The sequence below is a fragment of the Panthera leo genome, chromosome A2 (genome assembly GCF_018350215.1).
Source record: "Panthera leo isolate Ple1 chromosome A2, P.leo_Ple1_pat1.1, whole genome shotgun sequence".
NCBI classification, from domain to species: Eukaryota; Metazoa; Chordata; class Mammalia; order Carnivora; family Felidae; genus Panthera; species Panthera leo.
Window position 1 is genome coordinate 162,505,863 of NC_056680.1, and position 19,198 is coordinate 162,525,060.

At 43.3% G+C, this 19,198-nt stretch overlaps 1 protein-coding gene across 6 annotated transcripts in view; it reads left to right on the forward strand.

Annotated features, from left to right (window-relative positions):
- GALNTL5 (polypeptide N-acetylgalactosaminyltransferase like 5) overlaps positions 1-19,198 on the forward strand; it is a 57,456-nt gene that overhangs the window by 26,382 nt on the left and 11,876 nt on the right. For all 6 annotated transcript variants that reach the window (XM_042927149.1, XM_042927148.1, XM_042927147.1 and 3 more), the window contains 2 exons: positions 9,439-9,688; positions 15,808-15,925. In XM_042927149.1, the coding sequence (XP_042783083.1) occupies positions 9,439-9,688; positions 15,808-15,925 (368 nt within the window). The remainder of the gene's footprint in view (positions 1-9,438; positions 9,689-15,807; positions 15,926-19,198) is intronic.

Here is a 19,198-nt window from a genome sequence, read left to right on the forward strand (position 1 = left end):
TGACAGACTAGTGATAATCAAATAATAGAATACTTCAGTAACCGTGAATGGCCTACACTATACACGACTACATGGATGAATACCTATCGTTTTGAAGGAGCAAAAGAAGCTAAATGCAAAAGAATAAAGTTGGAAAATCAGCAAGACTAAAAGACACTGTGTATGGATGCGTAATTTGATGAAAAACTGAAGGAAAAAAGACCAGGAAGCTATTGCCATAAACACCTGGTTAAACAAAATTTTTTTTAGATGTTTATTTATTTTTGAGAGAGAGAGAGAAACAGGGCGTGAACAGGGGAGGAGCAGAGATATAGGGAGACACAGAATCAGAAGCAGGCTCTGAGCTGTCAGCACAGAGCCCGATGGCGGGCTCGAGCTCACAAACTGCGAGATCATGACCTGAGCCAAAGTCAGACACTCAACCGACTGAGCCACCCAGGCGCCCCCACGCCTGGTTAAATCAGCGTGTAGAATCAGGTGGTAGGAGCTGGGGAACAAAATCCTAGGACGCTATGTTCTAGGTTTTGATGAAGGGGTAGTTATATTTGTGTTGGCTTTATGATACATCATTAAGTTCTACATTTATATTTTATCTCTTTTTTTGGTATACATGTTTCTTGCAACTAAAAGTTGTGAAATAAAAAATATGAAAATGTTAAAATTAAGGGCCTTGAGATGGGACATTAGCCCGGGCTATGCAGGTGGGCTCACTCTGACCTTGGGAGCCCTTACGACGGGAGGACCTCGCAGGCGGTGGGCAGAGAGGGTCAGAGAGCTGTGCGGGACAGTTCCGTCCTCTGTGGTTGGCTCTGAAGGTGGACGAAGGGACCTAGGTATGCAGGCAGCTTCTAGAAGCTGGAAAAGACATGATGCTCCCTTAGAGCCTCCAGGAAAGGTCTTAGCTCCACCAACACCCTGATTTTAGCCCAGGAAGACCTGTGTTGACTACATGACCTACAGAACTATAGGATCATACATTTATGTTGCTGTAAGCCACTTGGTGGTAAAGAACTCCGGTATATCGAGAAGGAGACCTCTCTCTGCAGGCGGTTGGCCTGGAATTGGAGTGCGGTAATTATCTGACTTCCTGGCAGTTCTGTTGCTTCTAGAATTGCAGCCGCTCAGGCTGATTAGGCAGTTTTACAGATGGATGCAGAGGGGTCATGTGGTTTTGGGGAGAGGGACCCTAGAGCTGAGCTCTGCAAAGACAGCCATACGGAGGGCGGTGGCTGGTTCTTGGCCACAAACAGCAAAGGGAGGCCACGTAGGACCATGCAAAGAACACTGGGTTTCAAGCCAGAGCCTGGGTTTCGAGATCTTCACATGCTCATTGTCAGCAACGGCAGCCTGGGCAAGTCACTTCTCTGAGTCTCGGCTTCCCAACGCGTGATGTGGGGACAGTGGCATCTTACGTGATTGTTGCCATGATTAAATGAGGTAATTCGGAACATTCCCTTCTCTAGCAGTAAGTGTTAAACAAAATGCTCAGCATACACTGACTAGTACAAATAAATTCATAAAATATAAATTTTGAATTTATATGCTCCAGAATGATAACAAAATACATACAGAAAAACTAGAAGAAACTCAGGGCAAAAGTAATAAAAGTACAGAATAGCAATGGTGAAAAGGCTTTGGGAGGTTGTAGAACGCACGAGCCTCATTGCCAGTGAAAGAGGTTACATTCCCAAAAGATCAGAGATTTTCTCCAGCCCCCAGACCTCAGGACTCAGACCCAAGAAGTCGATTTCTGCGGGGGTAGATTGCATCACAGTTCCAGGCTATGGGAATGTAGCAAACAAACAGAAATTAGAAATTCAAGTAGGATAGTCACTTGAATTGTTTGGTACAAGAGCCGAGTGGCTATGTTTAACAGATTTACAGTGCGGATTAAGTGAACATGCTTAGATATTTTACCAGAGTTGATCATTTCACTCAAGCACAAAAAGATTCTCTATAAATTTCCCACCCCTCCAAAACATAATTTGCATACCACATTCTTTTTTTACCACATTCTTAAATTTTTTTTTTTTTTTAAATTTTTTTTTCAACGTTTTTTATTTATTTTTGGGACAGAGAGAGACAGAGCATGAACGGGGGAGGGGCAGAGAGAGAAGGAGACACAGAATCGGAAACAGGCTCCAGGCTCCGAGCCATCAGCCCAGAGCCTGACGCGGGGCTCGAACTCACAGACCGCGAGATCGTGACCTGGCTGAAGTCGGACACCCAACCGACTGCGCCACCCAGGCGCCCCACTTAAATATTTTTTTTAAAAAGTTATTTAAGATAAAATATAACAAGCTATGTTTAAAATTGTTTTTAAGTTTATTTATTTATTTTGAGAGAGACTGAGACAGCGTGAGCAGGAGAGGGGCAGAGAGCAAGGGAGAGACAGAGAGAGCGAGAATCCCAAGCAGGCTCCATGCTGCCATCGTGGAGCCCGATGTGGGGCTCGAACTCACGAAACTGTGAGATCGTGACCTGAGCCGAAACCGAGAGTGGGACGCTTAACCAACTGAGCCCCCCAAGCGCCCTGAATGAGCTATGCTTAAATGTAAAAAATGCAGAAACTAAAGACAGGCAGGAAAGAAAAGGAAATGAAGGAGGAGGAGGAGACTTCGTGAGGTCAACATGGCATTTGTTGTTTTCTGAAAACAGAGCTGGCCGCCAGGGCCCCTGAGAAAGTGTGGATCTTCCGGCAGCGGGCAGAGAGCAAGCCTCTCCTCAGGAAGATGGATTGAGCTATCAGGGGCCGTTAGTACAGCCCACACACATTCTCTGGGAGGGAGCTGGGCAAGGTCCTTATCAGGTGGATTTGACCTCACGCCCTTCACTCACTCTAGACCCTGCGGAGAAGTTGGCTTAATCTGGGAAGATGCCAATCTGGGATTAGATGGGATTCAGATAGTCGAACAGGCTATCTCTGTAAGCACTAAACAGTATTCTCCTTTCTTTAACTGAACCAACAGAAGCTGAAGATCCCCACGGAATATTCTTGTGAGTGTAGGACTCAGCCAAGAGGCACCCCATGCCCCTTCGCCCTCGTTATGGCGTGTAAATTTCCCCATAAAATGCTTTGCGATGAGTGTAAAAACCGTGAAGTTCATTGGAATGTAGGTGTCGGTAGCTGATTCCCACATGCTTCCCAGTTTAACTCAGAACGAAGAGAAGCTTGGTATGGCGCATTGAGTAATCTCAAATTACTTTGCATTTGCTGTCTTTCTGGGTCATTAACGTTGTCAAAGTTTAGGGGGGAGGGGCTAAATGGGTAGCGGCACTAAGGAATCTGCTCCTGAAATCATTGTTGCGCTATATGCTAACTAATTTGGACGTAAATTTAAAGAAATAAATAACAAAATTTAAAAAATTTTGAGTAAAACCATTAAAAAATTGCCAAAGTTTAAAATATTTAAATCTTTCCGTGCCAAGGGTATACTGCATATGACAAATAGGACACCACAAGTCAGCATGGGAAGGAAGCCCTTTCCGTTGTCGCTGCCGTGATGGGGCAGTTATTTGGGAGGTAATTAGTAATTTGGGAAAAATTTTCATCTTCGTCTCATACCATAACTCAAATAAGTTCCAGTTCTATCGTTAATTTTAGTTTTTAAAATCAAACCATTAAATCGTGATAAGAATTTAAAAAATAAAAAAAAAACCCTCAATCAGTACTCATCTGTTCTATGAATAAAGTAGAAATTTCGAAGCTCAAACCTGAGGGAAAGGACAGAGCTGACTCCCAAAACAGTCACACGGTTGTGGACAAAGAATGATACAGTGAAATAGCTCGAGACTAGGAGACTTAGTACCACTTTCACAGGAAAACAGTTAATATTCTCCGTACGTAAAATGTATCTACAAAGCCGTTAAAAAACCAAACAATCTATGGTTCCAAAACCTGAATGGACAAAGAATATAAGCATTTCGTTTACAAATCGCTAATCACCTGAAAAGAGCTGAACCTCACTAGCTATAATTTTAACAAGATTTTTGATTGTTTTAATTGAGATATAATCGATACATGACATTGAATCCATGTTAGGCATATCACGTAACGATTCGATACATGTATATATTGTGAAATGGTCACCACCTGGTTTAGTTAATGTCCATTACCTCGCGGAGTTACAATTTTTTTTTCTCTTGTGATGCAAGAACTTTTAAGATTTACTCTCTCAGCGGTTTTCAAATACCAACACAGCGTTGTTAACGATAGTCACCATGCTGTTCCTTACATCCCGGGGACTTATTTATCTTAGAACTGGAAATTTGTACGTGTTGACCACCTTCACCTATATCGCCCACCCCCTACCTCTGGCAACTACCCATCTGTTCTCTGACTCTTAAGAGTTCAGGGTCTTTTTCAGATTTTACACATAAGGAAGATCATACGGTATTCGTCTTTCTCTCACTTAGTTCACTGAGCATTATGCCCTCGATGTCCATCCATGTCACCAGTGGCAGGATTTTCTTCTTTTTTTATAGCTGGTATTAAAATAATACCCCATCACGTACATACTATAACTTCATCCTTTCGTCCTTCGATGGACACCTTAGCTTGTTTCTATGTCTTGGCCATCGTCAATATGCTGCAATGAACACGGGGGTGCGGACATCTCTTCAAGATAGTGACTTCATTTTCTTGTGATGCATGCCCAGAAGTGGGATTGCTGGATCACGTGGTAGTTCTGTCTGTAATTTTTTCAGGAGCCTCCGCACTATCTTCTGCAGTGGCCGCACCCATTTACATCCGCATCAAACAGGGCACAGGGATTCCCTTGTCTCCGTATCCTCACCAACACTACTCATTTCTTCTCTTTTTTAGTAACAGTCATTCTAACCGGGGTGAAGCGACAGCTCGTTGTGGGTTGGATTTGCGTTTCCCTGATGATGAGTGATGTTGAACCCCTTCTCACGTACCTGTTGGCCATTTGTAGGTCTTCTTTGGCAGACGTCATTTTTTTCAATGTTGTGAGATTTGCATAACGTGATATTAACCATGTTGAAGTGAACAGTTCAACAGCACTTAGTACATTCATAGTGATCTGTAAGCCCACTCTCTGTCCTGTCCCAAAACATTTGCGTCACCCCCGAAAGAAAACCCCATTCAGCAGATTCTCCCCACTTTTCCTTCTCTCGGCCCCCGGTAGATTAGTAATCTGATTTCTGTCTTTAGATTTACTTATTCTGGATACTTCATGTAAATAGAGTCATACCTTTTGTGTCTGGCTTTTTCATCCAACAACGTTTTGGGGATTCTTCTACAGGTAGCATGTATCTGCCCGTCATTCTTTTTTATGGCCGAATCATATTCCGTCGTATAAATATACCTTAGTTTGGTTCTCCATTTATCTGTGGCTGGACATTTGGGCTGTTTTTACCTTTTCACTGTTGTAAGGAGTACTTCTAGGAACACGGTCATACGTGTAGTTGAATTCTTTTGAGTGTGTACTTAGGAGTGGAATTACTGGGTCGCACAGGAAGTCTACTTTTTGAGGAAGTGCTAAATGTTTCTACAGCAGCCGTACCATTTACATTCCTACCAGCCAGGGAGAAGAGTTGCAATTTTTCCACATCCTTGCCAACACTTGGTTATTTTCTGTCTTAAAAAAAAAAATTCTAGGGACGCCTGGGTGGCTCAGAGGGTTGAGCCTCTGACTTCAGCTCAGGTCCTGATCTCGTGGTCTGTGGGTTCGAGCCCCGCGTCAGGCTCTGTGCTGACAGCTTGGGGCCTGGAGCCCATTTCAGATTCTGTGTCTCCCTCTCTCTCTGCCCGTCCCCCGCTCATGCTCTGTCTCTCTCTCTCAAAAATAAATAAAAGTTAAAAAAAGATTTGAAAAAAATTCTAGGGGCGCCTGGATGGCTCAGTCGGTTAAGCGTCTAACTTCAGCTCAGGTCATGATCTCATAGTCCGTGGGTTCGAGCCCTGCGTCAGGCTCTTTGTTGACAGCTCAGAGCCTGGAGCCCACTTCAGATTCTATGTCTCCCTCTCTCTCTGCCCCTCCCCTGCTCATGCTATGTCTCTGTCTCTGTCTCTCTCTCAAAAATAAACATACATTAAAAAAATTTTTTTAAAAATTCCAGCCATCCTTGTAGAGATGAATTGGTATCTCACTATGGTTTTAATTTGCATTTCCTTAACGACTAATGATGTTGAGAATCTTTTCATGTGCTTGTTGGCCATTTGTAGATGGCCTCTTGAGAACTGGATGTTAATTTTTCACCTGTCAAATTAGCAGACATGCTTTGAAAATGTTAATGTTGGGTAATATTATAGAAGCTATTTGAAGTGAAAAATGCAAAGTGTTGAACACTGTGTGTACTTCCCATAGTAGGAAAAATTAGATGTGTTCAAAATGGGACTCTTTATAAGTTTATTTATTTATTTTGAGAGAGACAGAGACAGCGTGAGTGGAGGAGGGGCAGAGAGAGAGAGAGAGAGAGAGAGAGAGAGAGAATCCCAAGCAGGCTCCGCACTGTCAGCACGGAGCCTATCATGGGGCTTGAACTCACAAAACGGTGAAATCATGAGCTGAGCTGAAACCAGGAGTCGAACACTTAACCAACTGAGCCACCCAGGCACCCCAAAATGGGACTCTTTAAAAAAATGTTTATTTATTTATTTGGAGAAAGAGAGAGAGAATGTAAGTGAGGGAGAGGGGCAGAGATAAGGAGTGAGATTTTTTTTGTTTGTTTATGTTTATTCAGTTTTGAGAGAGAGATAGAGCATGAGCGGGGAAGGGGCAGAGAGAGAGGGAAACACAGAATCTGAAATGGGCTCCAGGCTCTGAGCTGTCAGCACAGAGCCTGATGTGGGGCTTGAACCCATGAACCATGAGATCATGACCTGAGCCAAAATCAGGAGTTGGATGCTTAACTAACTGAGCCACCCAGGCACCCCTGGATATCTCACATTTTGTTTATCCATTCACCCATTGTTGGACATTTGAGTTATGATTTTTTTTAAGTTTCTTCTTTCTTTCTTTCTTTCTTTCTTTCTTTCTTTCTTTCTTCCTTTCCTTCCTTCCTTCCTTCCTTCCTTCCTTCCTTCCTTCCTTCCTTCAAGAGCACGAGAGACAGAGGGAGAGAGAGAATCCTAAGTAGGCTCCGTGCTGTCAGTGCAGAGCCCAACTCAGGCTTCAAACCCACAAACCATGAGATCATGACCTTAACAGAAATCAAGAGTTGGACACTTAACCCAATGAGCCACCCAAGTGCCCCTAAGTTATGACTTTTTTACTCTTAGGAAGAATGCTGCTATGAACATTCATGGGCAAGACTTTGTATAAACCTGTTTCTTTTCTCTTGGGTATGTGTGTACCTAGATGTAGAATTGTTGGGCTGTATAGCAAGTGTATGTGTAACTTTTGAGGAACGACCACGTAAGTTTTGAAAGAGGTTGCAACATTTTACATTGCTATCAGCGACTTCTAATTCCTCCACAATCTCATCCACACTTGTTATCCTCTGCCTTTCTGATTTTAGCTATCCTAGTGGATGTGAAGTATTCTCTCACTGTGATTTTAGTTAGCATTTTCCTAATGGTTAATGATGTTGAGTACCTTTTCGTACGTTTATCAGCCATCTGTCCGTCTTCTTTGGAGAAATGTCTATTCGAATCCTTTTTTTTTTTTTTTTTAAGACTTTTATTTGATTTTTGAGGTGGGAAGGGGCAGAGAGAGAGGGAGAGGGAGACTCCATGTTCAACACAGAGCCCGATGCAGGACTCTATCCCACTACTGTGAGATCATGACCTGAGCTGAAATCAAGAGTTGGATGCTTAACTGACAGAGCCACCCAGGCGCCTGTATTCAAATCCTTTGCCCATGTTTTAATTAAGTTGTCATTTTGTTACTGACTTGGAAGGGTTCCTCATATATTCTGGATGCAAGTTCTTTATCAGATATGTGATTTTCAAACAATTTCCCCCATTCTGTGGGCTTTTTTCAACTTTTTTATGGTGTCTGTTTAAGCACAAAGGTTTTTGATTTTGATGAAGTCCTACTTATTTTTTGTTTTGTCACTTCTATTTTTGGTGTCACATCTAACCTGAGGTCAGAAATGTATGCCTATATTTTCTTCTAAAAGTTTTATAGTTTCAGCTCTGACCTTTTTAGGTCTGTGATTGATTTGACTTAATTTTTGTGTTTTCTATGAGGTAGGGGGTCCAACTTCATTCTTTCTCATGTGGGTGTCCAGTTGGGTCAGGGCTGTTTATTGAAGAAACTATTTTTCCCCCATTGAATTGTCTAGGCACCCTTGTCAAAAATCAATTGACCACAGATATTTGGTTTATGTCTATGACCTCAATTCTATCCTTTGGTCTTTATGTCTTTCCTTCTGACAGTATCATATTGTTTTATTATTATAGCTTTGTAGTAAGTTTTGAAATCCAGAAGTCCTTCAGCTTTGTTCTTTTTTCAAGATTGTTTTAGCTAATTTGGGTCCTTGCCTTTCTCCACGAATTTTGGGATCAGTTTCTGCAAGAAGAACCAGGTATGATTTTGATAAGGATTGTATGAATCTATAGATCAATTTGGGGATTATTACCATATGAATAATATTAACTCTTCTCATCAAACATGGGCTATTTCTCATAACTTCCTATGATTTTATGTTGGCTGCAAGAAAAAGTCTGAACTCTGCACCTGAATTTTGAGGTCCCTTCCAATCTGAGCTCATCTAATGTACTTTAGCAACATGTTTTCTTTACTTTGGCCATGCCAATTTTCCCCATGTTCTCTAAGCAGACACTCCTTAAAGCTTGAACTCAAGAACAAAAATGGTTATGCATCGGGGCCCCTGGGTGGCTCAGTGGGTTGAGTGTCTGACTTCAGCTCAGGTCATGATCTCGTGGTCCATGGGTTCGAGCCCCACGTTGGACTCTGTGCTGACAGCTTGAGAAAAACCTTTTTTATAAGTTTCATTTATATTGAGAGAGAGACTGTGTGTGTGTGTGAGCAGAGGAGGGGCAGAGAGAGTGGGAAGGAGGGAGGGGGAGAGAGAGAGAGAGAGAGAGAGAGAGAGAGAGAGAGAGAGAGAATCCCAAGCAGGTTCCAAGCTGTCAGCACAGAGTCTGATGCGGGGCTTGAACTCATAAACTGTGAGATGATGACCTGAGCCGAAACCAAGAGCCGTTCACTTGACCAACTGAGCCACCCAGGTGCCCCCCACCTACTTCTTTAGAATCTTCAAACTACTCTCTAACCCACAGTTCACCAACTTCTTTTGAACTTCTATGACACATCATGGCCCACATTTTTGCACAAAATAAAGTATGAGTTTCTAGTCCCAACCCACCGCCAGTGAAACGGAGTGCACCATAAAAGCCAAACACATAGTAAACGCTCAACAGGTACTCCTTGCATTGAACTGCGATCTGGGTCGTCGGATGTTTCGTCCATATGCACTAACACTGGCCTATTCTTGCCTCCCCAGGGGACGTTCTGGTGTTCCTGGATAGCCACTGCGAGGTGAATAAAGTATGGCTGGAGCCCCTGCTGCATGCCATTGCCAAGGACCCCAAAATGGTGGTGTGTCCTCTGATAGATGTCATTGATTCTGTGACCCTAGAATACTGGCCCTCTCCTGTTGTAAGGGGTGCTTTCAACTGGCACCTACAATTTAAATGGGATAATGTCTTCTCTTATGAGATGGATGGACCAGAAGGACCCACTCTACCCATTCGGTGAGATTCCTTCAGGTGACGGGGAAATATCATATATGTATTGAGACCTGGTGGCGGGGGGCGGCGGGAGAAGCTTTCAGAGATTATTTTTTCCATCTCTTGGGCTTAATGAAGAGAAATATTTTGTCATTTATGTTGTCTCTAAAAATCTATAATAATAGAATTTGGTAGATTTTCAGTTTCTCTGATTGGAAATGAGCATCTCACCTTGGTTAGGAACACTGCCATGGGGGCGCCCAGCTGGCTCGGTCAGTAGAGCATGTGACTCTTGATCACAGGTGGTGAGCTTGAGCCCCATGTTGGGCATGGAGCCTACTTAAAAGGAAGGAAGGAAGGAAGGAAGGAAGGAAGGAAGGAAGGAAGGAAGGAAAGAAGAAAGAAAAAAGAAAGAAAGAAAGAAAGAGAAAGAGAGAGAGAGAGAAAGAAAACACCACCATGGATAGTGTCCCTCTGGTTTCAGGTGTCCATCTTTAGAAGGTGGCCATGGTTCTTAGGAGCGAGTTGTATGTGGTCAATGAACCAAATGCTAGTGCTGTGGATAGCTCAGCAAAAGTAGATGTCTTTGCTAAATTCATATATAAAATATTTATCTCAGTGCTTTCATCAGTAATTTTATACAGATGAATATGATTTTCCTTGATTATTGGTCTGGGAAAATGTATTTCTACATGTGAGAACAATTTGATGTTGGGACTTTTCACTGCATCTATGAGGCTATTGCTGGAGACTTCCTCCAGGTCACTCCCCACATTTCCTGAAAACTCTGACGCCAGCCTCCTTCTCTTCTTTTGCTGCTAGCCTCTCTGTTTCACAAACCACATGAGTCAATTTTCTAACACTATAGCTTAGCAAGTCCTTGATCTTTGTCTCTAATTTAACTAGAGCTGTTGACCTTATGCAAGCTGCTTAACCTCTTTGCACCTTATTTCCTCATGTGTAAAGTCTGGATAATGATATGTTACAGGGTTGTTAGAGAATTAAATGACTCACTGTATATCAAAGCTTAGAGCAGTATCTGTCCATCATAATAAGTACTACATATATATTAGCTATTTTATACCTGTTAGCTACTATTATTCCTACAGCCATATCCTGTACCTTTCTTTTCTAAGTTACCGGATATCGTCTCTTTGGCCACAGCCTGGGATGTTCCTAACTTTTTCCTGCTCTGCTCCGCCCACACCTCCCCCTGGACATCATCAGGATCCCCAGTTCTTTGATTTCTGCTTTTACTGTTCACGGTTTCTTTCTTCTTCTGTGGCCTAGACTTTCTGATCTATAAATTCACGGTTCTTCTTGCCAATACCTTCAACTGCCACATCCCTCTCCCCTTCTGCCACAGTAGCCCTGCGAATCTCCAACTCTGGACCAAGCCCGCCATCTGTTTTTTGTTCCTTTAAGAGACGTGAACTTAACGCTTCTACACGTTGATAGTTTCAGTCTCGTGCTTCTCCACAGTCCCTTTACTCACTCACTGCTCCAAGTGGGTTTTCCAAACCTTATCACTTCCCTTGATCCCAGTACCTATCCCCACCCTGAGCCCCTGCCCTTGGTGACGCAATTCGAGGATGAGATAAGGACTAAGTCGGGAGGAATAACCGGGGAATTATTTAGTACCTTACTCTGGAACCATAACGGAATGCTACATAGCCATAAGCATGACCACACCTGCAGTCTCCCACTGCCTACTCTAACCCAGTGATTAACCCGCTCCAGGTGCCCCATCCATTGTGACGACTCACAACCACATCTGTCCATCTCTCTGCTTGTCCCCATGGTCCAGGCCCTCACTGTAAGGAACAGTCTGGCCTGCAGGCTGTCCTCCCTCAGGCCGATCTCTCTCTGGCTACATTCATGGTTCTTAAAACTCCACTCTGCCCGTGTCACCCGATGTCTTTCCATTGCTTTTAGGATAATAGATCCCTTCACGCGCCTTCCACTGTGTATGACTACGATCTTTGCTCTGCTCCAGCCATCACTTGTTAGCTGTTCAGGGCTGCTGCGTACAGCTGTATAGGCTGTGTACTGCTCATCTCCAGAAGGTACTGTTCATAAAGACTAGAGGTGACTGGCATCCATGGAGTTGTGCAGTAAGGTAGCCTCTGCTGGGTCTGTTACTTCAGTTTCAGTACCTTCACCTGTGAAATGGTGATGATAATAAAACACATGCCTCTCTGATTTAGTGAGGAGATTAAGTGAGAACCACCTGGAAAGAACGTAGCTCAAGGCCTGACACAGGGGAAGCGATCAGCATACATACTTGCTGTTGTTACTGTTAGAGACTTCGAAATGAAAAGGGACAAAGACACATTTTATTTAACTAAAATGGAACGTGGGGGCGCCTGGGTGGCTCAAGTCGGTTGAGCATCCAACTCTTGGTTTCGGCTCAGGTCATGATCTCACGGTTCGTGAGTTCGAGCCCCACGTCGGGCTCTGTGCTGACAGTGTGGAGCCTGCTCGGGATTCTCTCTCTGCCCCTCTGCCTGCTCACTCTCTCTCTTTCTCTCTCAAAATAAATAAACTCAAAAAATTTTGAAATTAAATAAATAAATAAAAGGTCGTGCGTAGACATCTTAATTTACTGAAAAAAAAAAACCATCGATCTTTGGAGTTCATCTCAAAATGAACTTACTTAATTTAAAATGAAGTATTCCATTTACAAAAAAGATCTACATAATTTTGTGATGTTTCCATATTTCACACATCAGGCGTGCTTTAGGCTCTAAAAATTTTACTAGGGAAATTATATTACTGATAGTCGCTGAGTAGTAACGTTTTTTGAATTCTAATACACTGTTAGTATACACATAGTCACACGTGCTTTTTGAAAACAATCTGACAATATACATTAAAAATCTTATGTTATTCTTTAACGCAACACTCCCACTTCTTGAAATGTTTCCCTAAGAAATTAAGGAGAAGTAAATCAGAGACACACATTGTATCAACATTCATATCAGTTAGAAAATAAAAACAACATAAACGTTCAATATTAAAATAGTTAAAAACTATATTCATACTCTGTAGAATATTATACAAAGTTTTTGAAAGCTAATGTAAAAGGAAAATTCTCACAATAGGCTAAATAAAAACTCAGGCCATAAAAAACAGTATGATACTAATTATTTATAGAATGTATATTGTACATACTAACTTTTGACTCCCCAAAAACTTAACTACTAAGAGCCTACTGTTGACTGAAGTCTTACTGATAACATAAACAGTTGATTGACACGTTTTTTTTTTTTAACGTTTATTTTTGAGACAGAGAGAGAGACAGAGCATGAACGGGGGAGGGGCAGAGAGAGAGGGAGACACAGAATCAGAAGCAGGCTCCAGGCTCCGAGCCATCAGCCCAGAGCCTGACGCGGGACTCGAACTCACGGACCGCGAGATCGTGACCTGAGCTGAAGTTGGACGCTCAACCGACTGAGCCACCCAGGCGCCCTGATTAACATGTTTTAAATGCCACGTGTATTACATACTGTATTCTTACAATAAGCTAGAGCAAAAAAAAATGTTAATATCAGAAGGAAGAGAAAATACACTTACAGTACTGTGCTGTATTTATCTAAAAATCCACATGTAAGTAGACCCACACAGTTCAAACTCATGTGGTTCAACGCTCGACTGTTATATCGTAAGGATAATGTATGATAACGTAAGAAAAAGTCGGTAGTTTTAAAGGGTTAAAAGGAAAAATGAATTTTAGGTATTATCCATGGCATTAATTAGCATTCACATCTGAAGATACATTTCTTCACATTTGCAACAGCTCAAAAAAAAAATGTAGATGCAAGGAATTTTGGCAAACTTAGAGCAAGCAAGGAGAATTGTGACGTTGAGCTCACACCAGTGGCTCCCCCCCCCCCCCCCGCAGCTTCCCCAGGGAGGGGACGTGCAGGGGTGGGGGGAGATCACCACTACCAAGGGACGCGCCCCCTGTACTCCACCCGGGGCCTTTTCAAGGACAAGGCCTTTTCACGACATTTTGTCCTTTCTCCCGGTGTCTCAGACGTGCCTGAGTTAGCACCACGACTCAACGTTTCTCTGGTAAGACACACGCATGTGCACACACACACACACACACACACGCACACACACTTCCCAGCGGTTTTGAGATTTTTTTTTTTTTTAGAATAAAAGCTTTCCCTTTTGAAAGGGTGTAACTTGGGTTCTCTGAGCTGCAAGTATTTTTTAACCCTATTTTCAACAGAACCTACGGCCTAACTTTAAAGACCCGTTTGTGAACCTGCTTCAGTTACCAGTTTAACAACTCTTTGCTGCCAGACACTGTGGTCACAACAGAAAACGTGGCCTTTGCCCTCGAGGGTGTAGAGCCCAGTGCGAAGGAAGTCGGGTAGAGATGTAATTTCAATGCAACGCTGTGGCAGCGGGGCCCCCTGGCTTGGCCAGGATCACGGTGACCCAGGGCGCAGACGGGGCGGGTCGCATCTGGCCCACCAGATGAGACCGCTCCTCTCAAGGCCCACCGTTTCCTCTCCCAATTACAAAAAACAATCTTCCTTTATCGGCCGCCTCTCCTTTCCTCTGCTCTCCTTTGCATTAAAGCCTCTTAGAAAAAGCTGGCTGTGTCACGATCTCCAACTCTGAACTCTGGTGTCTCAGACTCGCTTGAATCTGGCTCTGCGCCCCCACCCGCTAAAACGCGCTGGTGGTCTTCCCGTGTCGGTGCCGCGCTGGTTCTCAGTCCTCACCTCGGGGCCCATCGGCAGACGGTTTTCCGGTCTTCCTCCTACACCGGTGGCTCCGCTTTCCCTCTCTTCCCTCCGACCTCTTGCTGTCACGGTGCCCGGGACGGTTCTTCGTGGTCTCCTCCACCCCCCCCCCTCGCTGCCGGAGTGCTGTGTATCCCCCGTATCTTGAGGACTCCCAAAGTTATGTCTCTGCCCCCGGCCACTCTCAGAGTGCCAGATGCTTCCATGCACCTGCCTACTGGCGTCTCCACTAGAGTGAATGGAGAGCTCACTCATGTCCCCAGCTGAATCTTCCCCCCAAAACCTGCCCACTCGGTATCTCCATCTCAGTGCAGATGTGAGGTCCCCGGGCCAACGCGCTGGAGTGAGCCTTCACCCTTCTCTTCTTCCTTCACCCCACCCCCCACCTGTAAGCAAACCTGCTGGCTCCCGTCCTCAAAATACATCAGACACTGGACCACGTCCCGTTACCTTATCCACGATTCCATCGTCTTTCTCTGGCACCACTGCAGCGACTAGTGTCCCTCCCTCCACCCTGGCCCCCCACACGAGCTGGGATCTTGGCCCGTTGATGCACTAACTTCCCCCTAACACATCACAGGTGCTTCATGTGTACTTTTTCAAACATGAATGAATAAATGAACTTGAAATTATTTTCATACTACTCAGTTCGGTGTTATTGGGCCTTGCTGTTGTGGGACAACAAAACAAAACAAAACAAAACAAAACAAAAAAGATGCTTTGTAACTTCATGGTTTTCCCAGAAGTAAATAGTATATTCACTTAACGCGCTTAGAAAGGGAGATCTGTAAGCTCTGCTCCCCAAGTCAAGTAGTTATCTCCAGGGGAAACTCACATTCTAAAGATAATGTTCCCTTTTAAGAACAAGACAACATTTGGGGCGCCTGAGTGGCTCAGTCAGTTAAGCATTCGACTTTGGCTCAGGTCGTGATCTCACAGGTCATGAGTTCAAGCCCCATGTCAGGCTCTGTGCTGACAGCTCGGAGCCTGGAGCCTGCTTTGGATTCTGTGTCTCCCTCTCTCTCTGCTCCTCCCCTGCTCATGCTCTCTCTCTCTCTCTCTCTCTCTCTCTCTCTCTCAAAACTAAAGAAACTTTAAAAAAAAAAAAGAAAAAGACAACATTTAGAATATATAGCTTACACAATTTGGTGAGAGCTAAGTGGAAAGTTACTGCCTACTTTTAGGTAGTTATGGCTTCAATTTACTAATTTTACATTCAATGTAATGTATATCCATCAAGATAAATATACATTAACTTAACGATTTTGGTATTAATATCGTCATTTTCTAGTTTTCATGTTATTGCTAACATTCACCGTAATTTTGGCAAAAATCCATAATGGCTGAACCTGTGATTTAATATTTATGTCTCCTTTTTAGGTCACCTGCAATGGCTGGGGGAGTTTTTGCTATAAATAGACATTACTTTCATGAGATCGGACAGTATGACAAGGGCATGAACCTCTGGGGAGCAGAAAATTTGGAGCTTTCGTTAAGGGTAATTCAGACTCTACTTTCTAAATAGTTCGCTTTGTACAGAGAGAGTGAAAGCTGACGTCAAGTCCAGAGGCGTGCCGTGGTATTTATGCCCCGTTTTCCCGCCTGAACATCCGGTACCGTTCCCGCATCACATGAAATAAAGGATCTAGGGGGCTCCTTGCAAAATTTGACAATAGTAAAATATCAGCTTATATTACTGTATGCTGTTTTATTTCTAACGTATGAGGTGTTGACCTAATGCAATATTTTTATTTATTTGTGAAAACTCTATTTTGTTACACCGATTTTCTTGGCGGTTGTGGTGCGGTAGAAATAACAGAATTAGACGGTGGCAGACTCGGGTGCCACTAACTCTGTGGGCTATCTTAGGCCTCGGTTTCTCTATCTGCAAGTTGAGAGGACTTGGTAGGGGACGTCTGGGTTGGTCTTTCAACTCTTGAATCCCGGGATACCTGCTACAGCATGGTGGACCTTGAAAACAGTATGGTGAGTGAAAGAAGTCAGACACAAAAGGCCACATATTTATATGACTAAGTCCGGCCCTAGGAAAGGTGCAGCCTAAGCAAATCCATAGAAACAGAAGGTAGGTGAGTGAGTGCTGATAGGTCCCAGGGCTCTTTGTGAGGTGGTGAGAATGTTCCAGAATGAGAGAGTGGTGATCATTGGGCAACCTTGTGAAAATAGTCATTGTATACTGTAAAAGGGTGAATTTCTTGTGGAATGTGAATTACATCTCAAATGTGAACGTAGATTTGGCTTGTAGATATTCCCGTGATATTAGATCAGTGGACGTTAGATGTCAGAATGGGTCCCAGCTCTGTAGGATCCTTGGTCAGCACCCAGTAAATAGGAATAAATGTAAATGCCATTCTCAGGATTTTGTGAATATTTGGTTTTTTTTTTAATTAAAGTTAATTTTTAAAAATTAAAAATAAATATATTTTTGAGAGAGAGAGTGCACGCGCACGAGTGAGAGAGGGGCAGAGAGAGGGAGACACAGAATCTGAGGCAGGCTCCAGGCTCTGAGCTGTCAGCGCAGAACCCAGCACGGGGCCTGAACTCACAAACTGCGAGATCGAAGGAGGTTGCTTAACCGACTGAGACACCCACGAGCCCGTTTGTTTATTTTGTTTTAATCCCAGTATAGTTAACACACAGTGTTATGTTAGTTTCAGGTGTACAATATAGTGATTCAACAAGTCCATGCTTCACCCTGTGCTCATCACAACAGGTGCACTCCTTGAACCCTGTCACCTGTTCAACCCACCCCTTGGCCCACCTCCCCTCTGATGACCAGAAATTTGTTCTCTAGAGTTAAGAGTCTGTTTCTTGGTTTGTCTCTCTCTCTTTCTTTTTTTCTTTTTCCTTTGCTCATTTGGTTTCTTAAATTCCAATTTTGTGAAGATTTAATGAAATAATTGGGGTAGAGAATAAAGTACAAGGTAAATATTCCTGGAGAGAGAGTCTGAAGAAAACACTAAGGTACTGTTCGGATATTTATGGTGTGTTTATCATAGATAAGTTTTGGCTTTTCACTAAATTCTAATAGATTTTTATAACGGCCACTTTGAACTGTGCATGAAAATCTGGGCTGTGCGCTCACCCTGATCACCCTTAATTTTTCTCACTTTTCTCTGCCTTGTTTGTCTCTTGCCAACAGAGACAACCTGGTGTAGAGGAAACAGCTTAATCAATGACTAAATTCAAATTCTGGTTGAGCTTTAGTTTCCTTGCGGGTAAAATGAAAAAAAAAAAAAAAAGAAAAAGAAAAAGATCTTTATTACAAAGCTGTAAAGACAGATAATTTATGGAAGCTACTTAATAAGTGACAGCTATAATTATTCTTTAAATGTTGCCATCTGTTCTTTACATTCTGAAATCATCTGCAGAGATCATGCTTGGAACTGCATATATTTTCTTAGGATGCATTAAAATGTTTACTGTAATTGCTTTTTTGTGTTTTCTTTTTCTGACTTTTTCTTTCCCACTTCCTTCTTTTGGCTTTGTTCACTGGCTTAGTGTTCTTTTAAGCACAGACTTCTTTCATAATGCTTCAGACACTTTATTGTGAATATAAACATATCTAGAGCAATACATAACATACTTTGGCAGTATGTTGTGAGCTGATTATTTTTTATTGCTTCTCCCCCCGCAACCCCCCGCCCCAGCCCCAATCATATGTTCCCTTTTGATGCAGGCATTATTTTAGAATATCCAGGCCTTTAGTGCTTTTCATTGGTTGGTTGATTATTCCCTGTTTTATTACATCGCTCTTTGTGAATATGGTATATGGGCTTTCCCCCTTTCAGGACCTAATATCTTAACGAGCACATTGTTTGTCTCAGAATAAAATCAATTTTGTGAATGATAGATACGTACATATTTGAAGAGGGGGTGTCTTCCTTTTTCTGGCTCTCTCTTCCCTCCAGATAGCCAATAGCAGCTAACTTATTATTCAAAGGTACTAATTATCCTTGCTTCAGTATCGTCGACTGCTCCGTTCCTAATGGCCCCTTCATATTTTTTTAAGTGTGTGTTAGTCTCTCTTCTCACAAACACGTAAGTTAATAAATAGCTAGAGAGCTCTCTTGACATCACCAGCGGTCTCTAACCGAGATAAGGGGCCCTGTCTTTCCTGATACGAGACCATTGACACCTGTACGTTCGTCTCCGTTCCTCACTCTTCTTTCCAATAAATCAGCATCCTGGCGGCCCTCAGCACTCGGGGACATCCCTCGGGGAACTGTCACCCATTTAATATTGATGTCCCTAGTGGACGGCTTTGTTCTTCTATGTACTGGAGGTGGCTGCAACATTTGGCACTCTAGAACAGTGTTCTGGTTCCTCCTCCATAGCTCTGTTGCTCTCAGTTTCCTCTGCAGGAATTTCTTCTGTGCATCTCTGAAGCGTGGGTATTCCCAGGACTGTTATCTTATCAGCTGTCCCTTCTCCCTCCATGTGCTCCTCTGGGCTGACTTAATATAGTGCAGTATTTCCTTATCTGGTGGGAAAGAACCTCAGTTTTGAACTGATAGCCTCCCACAGGCAGCGCACCTGCTCCCGGGGAGACCCGTGGGCTTCCCATGATCCAGAGACTAAAGAGACAGCACCTGGCAGGGCAGGTCACCAGGACTGGGTGTAGCACCTCCGTGCTGACCGGCCAGGGGCCGTGGCATACTTGTATCTACTCCCGAGGCCGTAGCTAACACCTGTATGGTGACAGTACCCAGATCTGTATTTTGCTAGGTTAGACTCTCTCAGGAGTTCTGGT